The sequence below is a fragment of the Adelges cooleyi genome, unplaced genomic scaffold (genome assembly GCF_023614345.1).
Source record: "Adelges cooleyi isolate 19-005CV unplaced genomic scaffold, UGA_ACOO_1.1 ACOO_flye_CR_arks_rails_tigmint_CR_PRNA_23, whole genome shotgun sequence".
NCBI classification, from domain to species: domain Eukaryota; kingdom Metazoa; phylum Arthropoda; class Insecta; order Hemiptera; family Adelgidae; genus Adelges; species Adelges cooleyi.
The window spans coordinates 3089010-3101228 of record NW_026095893.1 but is presented as its reverse complement, the minus strand read 5'-3'; the positions used below and the strand labels follow the sequence as shown (position 1 = coordinate 3101228).

Sequence of the window (12219 nt, the reverse complement as noted above, 5' to 3'; positions counted from 1 at the left end):
GATAACGGTCGATGCAGAAAAAAAAATTATAACAAATAAAAATCCCAAGTGAAAATGATTGCACACATCGACGTAATGCGGTATCGCGGCGTCAGCGGCTCGAACATCAGAAATATACTAGGGGCTTTACGCTGTATATATAAATATAATAAATATGACAAGTATTTTACTCCGCACTGTAAAACTCATTGATCGTCGATGTCAATTATCAATGACTATAAATTAGTAATGTAAATTATACAGAATGCTCCGCCGGTGATTGAAAACAACAATAATAATTTCAACATGAACGGGTTATTCGATTACTCGCGGTCGATAAAAAATATACCTATACTTATCATTAAGCACAATCTATCGATTACATGTGATTTTCTTCAAAGAATTTCCATTCATACGGCCGATATCACATTGGTAATATTGTACTTTTACACAGGTATATACGGTGTCGCGCGTACCATTATATTTGCTTCCCATTAAACAGCGGCTACAATAATAACGTATATAGGATAAAATAAGTAGAATCATTCGCACCCGCACGCCTAAGCAACCATTTATTATACCATTAGTGTACGGTTATTGTTATTGTTGTAGTACTCGGTAACCGCAGGTTCAGATAAACACAAATACACGCATAACATTGCGACGACGGCACGGTATAAATTAGTCATCGCGCAGGACAATAGTCACTGTATAATATTATATTGTAGTAATAATAAAAATATCATACATATTAGATACCATACCTATTGTAAGTTGTACTATTACTATACATTGTGATTTGTGTTGTATACATGTTTATACGAACCGTGTGTTCAGCATCTCAAAGTTCGCGGTAATTGAATGTTGTGTCAATTCTGATAAACGCTTATTAATAATAATAATTAATAATAACAATAATTATAGTTGATAACGCGTGCGTCGTACACTGACTGTCGTTTGTTTGTTTTCTTATTGTTCTACTCGGTCGCAATGTGTTTACTAATAGTATTATAACATACCTATCATCGTAAAAAAAAAACTATTGTAAAAGGGTTAACTTCACGGGGTGCAACGCGCATATAATATAATGCTTGGTGCGTAATATTACATTAATGCGCTTACATAATATACGGTGGTGGTGATGGAAACGAAGCAAGCTGATCCACCGATTATGTATTCAAACTTTTAAAATTATTAAAACTTAATGTTATTGTTAAATAATAACATATATCGTTAAAACAAATTAATATGGTAGTCAGCAATTTATTTTGGCGGTAAGGGGGAGGGAAGAGAGAGGTAATATCTTGAACATTCTTCTTCCCAGCAATATTATAACGCATTTTTTCTGATAAAATATTATGTTAATGATCCTATATCTATAAGTGGTCTTCAAACTTTTCATCCCACTGCTCCCGAATTACTAATTCCCCACTACGGTATAAGTAAATCCATAACCTCCACGGCCCCCTTGACCAACAGAAGTTATATACTACTCCAACTCACGCGACACACAATTTTGAATACCCGTACCTATATTTACATACGGTGTATCATTTCTATCTTTATATGCGAATAGAAATATAAAGGACTTCGGCAGAGGTGGGCAAGTATCGCTGGGTTACTTCCCCTCTCATCGGTTACGCTACTAGAGGTGGTGGGATGTGAACACATTAGCTATCTACATCGTCATGCGGCGTGTTCGAATGGGAATTAATGTCCATCGTGTACCGGTCGCGGTCGGCAGGCGTTGCATTAAGGGAATGAAAGTTTGCTTGCTGTTTGTTTGCCCTCTGTATACACCTCGCTTAATCTCGAAACGCGGCCAAACACCTTGCGTGCCGGCCGGGGGATTTGGCTTGTAAAAACGAAAATCCCTTTTTCGGACTCGATTATCTGTTATGGGGCCAGAACTCGAAAAGCAGTAAACAATGACATCGGCGAGTTATGTTCGTATGTTGAGCAATAAATTCTGCGGCGGCAGACGATTTTGTACAAATATTTGTGCGCCGACCTTGAGGCTTGCGCGCGATAAAGACCTAAAACCGAGATAGGGGATGTTTGTCGTACGTTATTATGTCATACGCCACACGAACGACCCATGTGAGATACTGATTTCACGTTGTGTGATATTTCGTCGGTGCACGGACGGTTAACACAAAAACAACAGCCGTGCGCGGTACCCGCGTTTTACTTTTGGCGGCACGTTGATTTATTCCTAGGAAATGCCTTTGCCCGTAACCGTGTTTCAAATTAATAATTTAATGTAATTTCATCACTGATACACATTTTGTTATTCGACGCTTCGATAATATGCTGTATTCAATTCGAACGCTCTCTAGTTTACGTTGCTTACACGTGACATTGCTGCTAAGTAATCAATTTTGAATACGACACACAAGTACTTACTTGTAATTAATTAAAAATATATAAAGATATCAAAAGGAGAAGGATTTATTCCTAGGAAATGCCTTTGCCCGTAACCGTGTTTCCAATTAATGGTTTAATGATATTTCATCACTGATACACATTTTGTTATTCGACGCTTCGATAATATGCTGTATTCAATTATTCGAACGCCCTCTAGTTTACGTTGCTTACACGTGACATTGCTGCTAAGCAATCATTTTTGAATACGATACGCAAGTACTTACTTGTAATTAATTATAAATGTATAAAGATATCAAAAGGAGAAGATTTCGATAATATTGCGGTGTAATGTCGACATGCCTCTCATACCAAACTATAAATAAAATATTATATTCGGATGTCTCATTCGGTTGATTTCAATTACAATATTATTGGATATCGTTGTACCAGTATTGCTGCAGTTGCACGTACCTACTTACACATCCGTCGTGTGTATACATACAAGAAACGGTAGTAATAGTGAATGATAAGCAGCGTAATGCCGAGCGAGTGTAAGCGATTGAAAGTAGCCTGTAATATGAGTTTTTCTCATAACGATTCGGCGGTTAGGTTCTTTTGAAGTATATAAACGTGCCAAAAATAACGTGTCCTCGGTCTAAGGACATTTCCATTAAAGCTGTGAGCTTTTAACGTGGATTCCATTATATATATATATGTGTGTGTATAGATTACTTATCACCGCTTGTTATAAAACTGGGACGTATTATTTTACAGGCAGTAGTGATGACGGCGGCGGTGATACGGACGCGGGTCGGAGTGACGACGAGCGGTCTATGTCGGACAGTTCGACGTCGTCAGTGGCGGACAGTAGCAGTGGCGGAAACAACAACAATAACAGTAGCGGCGGCAAAAAGGATATAGAGATGAGTGGCGGCGACAACGGTTTTAGTTTTTTCGAAATGCCGGCGGACGCGGCGGCTTTGCCGTACAACCTCGAAGTGCGCAACGCCGGGTCCGGTGGCGTCTGGACCAAAACGCAGTTGCTCAAAGGCGTCAAATACGGACCGTTCCTGGGCAAATGGGCGCCTAAGCCGATGGACTCGAGATTCGCCTGGGAGGTGAGCGAGAACACCTTTTTAGCTATATTGTATTTATTTGATGTTTTCTTCAATAATAATATGTGCGTTATTATTTTCGCAAAGGGGGCGACGAGTTACGGATAACAGTAAACATAGCATATCACATAATATTATATGGGGATAACTAAAAAATATATTTATATATATATATATATTACACCCAACACGTACGTATCAAGATTTCGGAAACGCTAACGGAAAGCCGCGAACAAAAGGCGCGAGAGCCAAGTGAAATAAAAATAAAATGTCATTTTGACAGTCGTGTAGGGACGAATCGATGACGGATATAATATCCCCGCGAGGTGTCGGATGACCCCGCAGGGGATCCACGCCGAGGATTAGCCGCTCTCAGATTCACACACAAAAACACACATACGTGCACCGCAGCCGCGAAATGCCTAGTCCAAACGTATACGAACGACCGCCCCCGATAATAATAGTATAATATAATATAGACAACGGCGATGCGTTTACTATGCTGCCCTTACAGAAATCCACTATAATAAATAATAACGTAGTCTCTCTGTGCACATGCGCTCATCATTAAAATTTTGATATTTGCTCGGCGGTGTGGAAAATTTTCCGTACATTCGTACCGTTATTATTATTACATATGCAGGCCGTGGCTATATGCGTAGTAACAGCGGGCTCATGCAGTGGCCGTAGAAACAGCGCAGCTTAATCCGACCGTCTAATGTCCGCGCATTGCCCCATCCCCCGTCTAGCGATTGATCCCTGTGTGTGTATACTGACGAGGTGTGAACTGATCGAATTTTTCATGGTCGGTATCATCTGCTCCCGACGGGAGGTCGTCCGAATTTCATGCCACTCGGACGCGCCTACAATATACACCGCGTTGTACCTATACAAAGTCCGTATTAAGGCGATGCTGTGGCAGTGTAATCTGCCAGGAATGTGCCCGGCGACCAGATAACGCACATAATTGACATGTTATACACGTGTATAATATTATGTTCTCACCTGTTGGCCTGCTATGCAAAGACAACCGTGGCTGCCGTTGAATTCGAGCCTACCGTCTTAATACGGCCAATAACTATCACGAGAACGTCGAAAAAATTGTTAACGCGATTATTTTATACGGTCGTTTAGGCCCGTCCAGACATTAAACCTCGAGTGTTACGCCGTCGTTCGGTCGAAAAGCGTTTATTATAAAATGATAATTATTATTATATCATCGACAACATAATATTACACGGCCCGATAGATTATCCTGATCCGTCTTAAAGTTCGGACGGGCGTAAACGCATTAAAAGGATAAATAACACTGTCGCACGAACGATTTATTACAATTGAACTACCTTTTCTTATTCACGCGCAAACACTCGAGTTAAATTTTTTACACCTTTTTCGCAGATCCCCTTGTACAACATAATATTATATTGTTTAAAATAACTAAAAAACTGAAAAGTGGATCCAGCCGTGTTATAGCGGTAAACTTGTATGTTACATGGTTAACTTTTTTCAGGGAAATTGCGATTTGCGCCCATGGAATTTTTCCTAACTTCAATAGGAATTTCTAGGCTAGTTCTAGTTATTATATATATATATATTTGTGCTAAAACCAACGTTCATTATTAGTGTAAAGTAAAATTAAAAATGCTAAATCTTATAGAATTGCGACTTCATATATGTGTGTGATGTCTAAACTTATAATGAATTTAAGCACTCCCGAGTTAAGAGCACGTGTATTTAACCCTTATGGCAACATCTCGAAAGTTACAAAAAGTAATTGCATAAACGTCAAATATATTCCCTGTATTACAAGTTTTTCATTTGTTTCACATTTGTTTGCGAACAACGACTTAAAACCGCCTATAATTTTGGTTTTAGAGAATAATTTAAAGTTGATAAACATATTACATACATAGGCGACGGGCCGATACAATTTGGTTGTGTTTTTCGAGTTGACATTTAGAAGGTGCGGTTTTCCAAATAGTGATTTCAAAAAACGTCGGTCTTGAGTTTTCCCGGTGAGATGTCGTCCTTACGGGTCGGGGGGGGGGCGAGGGGGGGGAGGGTGAGCGCCATGCAATGCGAGCGTCAGGCAATAATGGTTTTTCATCAATCATACACACAATATTGTATTCGGCGCGGCTGATGTTGTTTCGAGCGTCATCTGTTATCAGCAATCACACATCTGTAAGACCATTTGAAGCGTGTGATGTGCTATCCGCGGGTCCGGAATGATTTTGTGAAAAATCGCGCTAAACTCAGCTTGTGTGTGTGTGTGTGTGTATATATTTTATTAAAATCGCTTGTGTTCTTACTCCATTTGTGGAGGCGACGTGGTACCATTCATCTCAATCATTTCCGCGGACGAACTTATACCGTGATGGAGGCTGTTGCGCTGATTTGTCAGTTAAACGTAACGGAAAAACTCGACACGCCGATTTAGCGCCACGCCGCGTTTTTGCCATATTATAATACATATATATATATATATATTATAGTTTTTCTTTATATTTATTTTCTTTGGCATATATATTTTTTCCACGGTAACGCCAAAGTGAAAATATCGTTTTAATAATACTCAAGCCACCCCTCGCCGACGACCCGGCCCGACTAATAATAATATCCCAAAAGCGCCGTCGTAAAACGATCACGGACGATACGAAAAATATGATGACAGCAAAAAAATGTTTTAAAAAACTAGAGTTATTATACTGAAAACAGATATTATTCCTTTCGTAAAGCCATTATTGCGTATACTTCTGAAATATTTCAATAATGTTTACCACTATAGACAAAATGGTTTTAAAGCATAATTCGGCAGCACTGAAAAAAACTATTCCAATTTTTTACAAAATATTTCAATCAGTCAATTGTAATTTTGTTAACTACTCTAGTGAATGTAAAATAAAATTACTTTTCGTTTGTCGCGTTACTTGTCTATAACGCAACACAGTTGATATCCGGAAATTGGACGTGGACAGCGTTGCAGCAAATGCTGACCATATTATTATAACCACAGTGTGGACTGTCGGTATTTTATTATAGTTGTAGTCCGTAGTAACCACGCCTATGTGACCACCGGCGTACGGAAAGATCCGGGGCCGGCGTCTGGGCTAATTGGACAAGGCCCGCCGAGCAAGCTCCGCCTTTTCAACTTTAACCGAGCGGAAAAACGATTCGTTTTTCCGTCTGAAGTGGTCTTGGAGAGAGCATTTTATAGGTCGTTGAATTTTTTTTTTGCAGTCCGGCAACCGGAAAAACGGTTGAAGCCGACAAACAGGGAGAACAGGGAGAAATTTGGGGTCGCCTGATAATTCGAGCGTTTCTCTGTGCGAGTGAATAATATTATTATTATAATTATTCCTCCATAGGGAGACCCGTAATCAGGTCGGTATTCTATAAATTGCCGTACATTTATTTATGTGTAATGAAAAACGGCAACGCGAAAAAAATAAAATGCGCGCACGCAAACCGACTCTCTTGTATAATATTATTATAGTATTGTACATATATTTATAATAATAACGATATATATATATTTGATGTAGGTAATGTTTTTATGTATATATATACGTGTATATGCGCGCACGAGAAACAGGTAAAAACCGCCGTATTCAAATTTTTTATTTTTTTGCCATATTATAATATAATGTATTCGCGAACAGATGTATATTCCGCAATGGTTGTATACAAACCGTCTAGTGCTCGCTAAACCGTGACTTTGCGCCGAAAAGAATCAAAAAAGACGTTGAGCTGTCAAAGATATTATTATTATAATAATAATAGGGAGCGTTTTTCTTCTTTTTTTTTTCTTGCTCGGCAACTAGTCGTTTGTCGGACTGCTGTGATAGCGTCGGAGACTGTCGGAATTCCCTTTGGACGTTGTGACAACAAACGAGCTACGAAAATAAACAAAATTATACAAAAATTACACACGGCTAAACGGCGTCCCACTGCAGTGCGGTACGTGTGTTTATCATGTTGCCAATTACTACAAAAGGGGGTCCGTCCGACAGAAAAGACAAAAGGGAACAGGGGTATCGTCGTTGTGCATGTTAACAAACTGTACAGCACGTGACACCCTTGGGCTGCGATGCACAAATTAAATTTCGATTTTCCATTTTTTATTTATGGCGACGGCCTTCGTCTTCAGTATATTGTGTTTATTTTTCATGCAACTTTTTTTTATTTCATGTTGGCTGTTTTTTTTTTTTTTACCCAAATCCCCCGATGTACACGGCGGAATACGAACGATCGCGTTACCAGAAGAAAATAACAAGTTTCACCGAACAAAGTATAAATATGATTGCTTTGCCGAAGTAAAAAAAAAAAAAAAAACACCGTTAAACTTTACTATCGTATTGATTAATAAAAAAATATATACCACGGCGGTCTCTTTCGCTTAGTAATAATAATAATAATAATAATATGCATCGACAATAAGCCGGTACGGCTTTTTATTTATATATATATATATATATAGGACTGTAGAGAGCGGCGGAAAACTGAGTTAACTTTTTGTATTACACTCTGAGGTGGGTTCGGCGTACTTTGCTAATAGGTACTATGTACAATTCTCCAGAAAAAAAAATCCGCAAAAGTATACCGGCGAAAGCGAAAAAGAATAGTGAGGGAGTACAACATATGATTTATTAACGGGCAATTTTCTGCCCTTTACTCGCACACGCTCGAAATTATTTAATTTCCCGCATCATTGACACATGTTGTCTGTGTAGTGTGTGTGTATATACCACTGTAAAACGCATATAGAGCTGTATAATATAATATGGTGACTGCTGCGCGCATACACGTGGAAAGAGGGTCGTAATAAAAAAAAAAAAAAGGTCTCTTCTTCTCATTGTCACCCCGACCAGGCGGCGAAATCAAGGGTTGTTGTATAATATGCTCATCCGATATATTATTATTATGTGTGTGTACCTCTGTATCCCTTGCGTACGAGCACATTATTTATCTCTGCCGTGTTATTGTTTGTCGGGTTACGGTCGCGTGAACATCTAAGAGTAGCGTATTCGATTATAGTATTATCACCATCATCGTGGGCTATTATATTATAATAATATCATAATACGCACTAATATAGAACGTGTAAATTATTTATTATTACTTATATCGGCCGATTAGAAGGACGCGAATATAGAGAGCGGTATTGATCACTTGGCGTCCTACAGTGATATCATAAACGTCATAATATAACTGACCCGTGATCGGTGCATTGCATATTTTGAACCATCGAAGGTATATTAAACCAATTTGTTGTGTGTCCCAGCATCGGAGCGAGAGAGACCGACGTTTGCCGTGATTGAGAGGGTCAAGCATCCGATGCGTTTGATGGTCGCATTAATGAGTTATATCGTGCAAATTACGAGTATAACATTATATTGTTATTACTATTATAAATGCCCGTCTGCCGTCAGCTGCTGTTGCTGTTGCTGCTGCTGTCGCGGTTGTCCTTTAAAACGTCGCTGCGATGCCAAACAGAAATACTAATAAGCCGCATCGCCCCCGCCATCCACTGACCGGAGGAGATCAAATTAAAACGGTCGCACACTATAATATAATGATATACACAATAATAACACATGTTGGTTGTTGTTACATAATAGATGATCGATTGTCCCAAAGGTCGTCTCCCTTTACCGGCCGAGTTCGCACGTGTTTGAAAATAACTAAACAGAAGTAAAAAAAAAACAATATATTATTATTACATATTATACACAATTCGGCAGACTAGATATTATAAAGTATTCCTTGATGCTTGACTTTAGTGTTTTCTGTTTGTATAGTATAACGATATACAATCACTGATAATTAAGTATGCTCGAGAACCTGATCGTGTTTTTCTTTAAATAGAATATGTTACTTAAAAACGTATACATGTTATACATCGTCAATGTTTATTGTTGTACATGCAATTCGAGTAAGAAGGGCCTAAAAGGCGTAGCAATGGCTTGTTCGATAATCTTAAAAATTTCGTGGAATTGATGGTGCCAAATATGACTGTGCGCTGTAAAAGTTTCGATAATACTTTATACCTATAGGTACTTTCCTTATAAATAGACTGTTTACGTGGAGTACAATAATTATAAAACTATAAATCGAAAAGAAGCACGTTTTATAGAACTTTTCTATACAACGATTTGGTGTGATCAATATAATAACAATTATTATTATACTTAGCGGTCAAAAATATGACTTTATCATTGTTGTGTGTTGTCGCGAAGAACCCTATAATAGACGTTTTACTGAGAATTCTAGTAGAAAATTGTTATCGTATAAATTTCGTGGTATAGAAATACAAGAAAGTTTATATATAACATGGCTTGTCTTGTAATCTATTATAATTGATTTTTAACCGGCAATCATCGACCACATAATATCGACTATGGAGTCGAATGGTAATGATCGGTTATGTTTTCTCTGGAATCCTATTGGTGGACGACGCGGACGGCACACATTATTATATGCGTAACTCTGTACTGTTAATATTTTCATTACCATCATAATTTATTGGACCAAAAACGTATACATGGACAAGTCGTTGACCCTGTAATTTTATATTGGTACAACGCAACCGATTATACGAAAAATAAAGAACAAACAAGGTTCATTCTCCGTGGATGTCCTGTGGTAATGTCATTGTATTTTTCAGTTGAGCCAAATGTCATATATATAAGCCGCTGTTTTATGTTCGAATAGCCACCGTTGTAGCAATCGGAGGAATAAGAGATAGTAGTAGTTTCGGCTGCAGACACAATATTATTATGTACGTGGGCGACGGTGGTGGAGGTGAGGTGAAATTCGCCGCGTACAGCAAACAAAAAAACATATTGTAAGGGCGGCGGTTGTGTGCGGGAATACAACGCAATTATTCACAAGTGCGGTGAGTTTTGATAAAACGGCAAACATTGCGGTGTTTGCGCTAGGGGAGGAGCAAGATTTAATATGAAACGCGCGGACAGAGGCCTTTTAAAAATTCATCGGTCGCTGGCAAACAGCCGCGGGAAGATCGCAGTCGTCTGTCGCCGTTGCCGTTATAAAATATTAAGCCTTTGGCGTGGGCTCAGGCACTGGTTGCCGGTTGGGACTACGGGAAAAGTCCAAAACCGCCAAAGGTGGACTAAAAATTTAATTACGACTTTTTGTTATTCCGAAAAAGACCAAGTGAAAACGCGACCACGGGTCGACGACGAATTTAATTTGGAATACTGTGCACAGAGAGAACTTTTCCGGTTTTCCGTGTACATGTTTCAGCTGTTGTGTTCTGCTAAAAACAATTTGATTTCCAAAACGAGTACGACAAAATATACTATGCATGCCTCCTAATTGGAAATGCGCTTATAGTATAAACTAAGAAACACAAAAGCCGCATAGACGTTGTTACACTCGATCAATAATTACCTATTAGAGGACTGTAAGCTATTTTGAAATCCTCTGTAGGTTGAATACGTACGTAATATTTTGCTTATCGAATATAACAGCTGTTGTTGGGCTATTCAAACTTTAATTACCGCGTTATAGCTCTTCGAGCGTACGCTACCTGTGCGTTTTACGTGGACGAAATTATATTATTTTTATCATAACGATGTACCTAATTTTTTACACTCATAGTGGTTAAAATAACCGTTTTACAACTCGTATAACGCGAGACGACGTATGTGATTTCCGAAAGCGTTCAATGCACATGTCTTAGAATTTCGAATGTCAAAAGACGATACCCGAATGCGAATTGAACTGAGAAATCTTCTTTATTACGTTGTCATTGGCGGTGGCGGACAGACAGCGATCAAAGCAGCTACATATAACATTATAACCTCCTCAGTCCTCGGACATCTGGCCCGGTGCACGCCAATAATGTCATCCACATGCGAGTATGGCATTGTGTTTTTGGGGAGAAAACCCGGAGAGGTGTCAAACGAGGGACAATGAATACATAATAATAATACCCGGACATACGGCTACTGGCTATGTGCGGATTTACGCCGATGTCCGTTTAGCGCTGTGACACATAATAGAATTGGTAATTTTTTTTTCTTCCCTTCTTATGTCACTGTGTACTATATTTTTTGTCGTATGCTAAAAAACCACATCGCTCCCTTAAAGCCCGACACCACTGATAGCCATCGATCAATATCCCACGGTCACTGTGAATAAACGGCTAATTGCGAGCAAAAAAACCAGCCACGAGAAATGCAAATTCTAAACATTATTCTACATTTTTATTATGAGCGTTCAAAAAAATAAAAAAAACCTAGTGTGTCATACGGAATAGGCGTTACGCGAATTCAGTGTTATTATATGCTGTAAATGCGCAATACGTGTACTTATAATTTCCACAAAACAGTATGTGTTTCAGTCTTAAGCTACTTGCTGGCGTTTTAACAAAACGGAATAGGTATAAAAGCCGATAACCGTTTTTATGATTAAAAAAGTACAATGCGTCTTAATGGTATAATAATAATTATTAATGTCACGTGAAATACATTGGCTGTTATTAGAAACGTATGCTTATGGTGGTGTATTTACTAAAATTACAGTACACAGTAATTAACGACCAAGAGCGTTATCGATTAATTTATGAAAAACGCTATAAAAAACCCAAAAATAATTAATGCCCGACACTAAACACAAAAAGAGAATTTTTGACGTTCTTGAGGAACTGAACTTCCTCTTCCTCTTAAAATGTTTGTTTTAATAGTAAAACCCATAAGCGACCTATTAGAAGTAATAAATTATTACTTTA

General features: G+C 38.5%; 1 protein-coding gene across 2 annotated transcripts in view; it reads left to right on the top strand.

Moving 5' to 3' along the window:
- The window catches only part of LOC126835397 (histone-lysine N-methyltransferase PRDM16-like), a 63831-nt gene that overhangs the window by 40921 nt on the left and 10691 nt on the right, over positions 1-12219 (top strand). For both annotated transcript variants that reach the window (XM_050567965.1, XM_050567966.1), the window contains exon 2: positions 3121-3464. In XM_050567965.1, coding sequence (XP_050423922.1) covers positions 3121-3464 — 344 coding nt within the window. The remainder of the gene's footprint in view (positions 1-3120; positions 3465-12219) is intronic.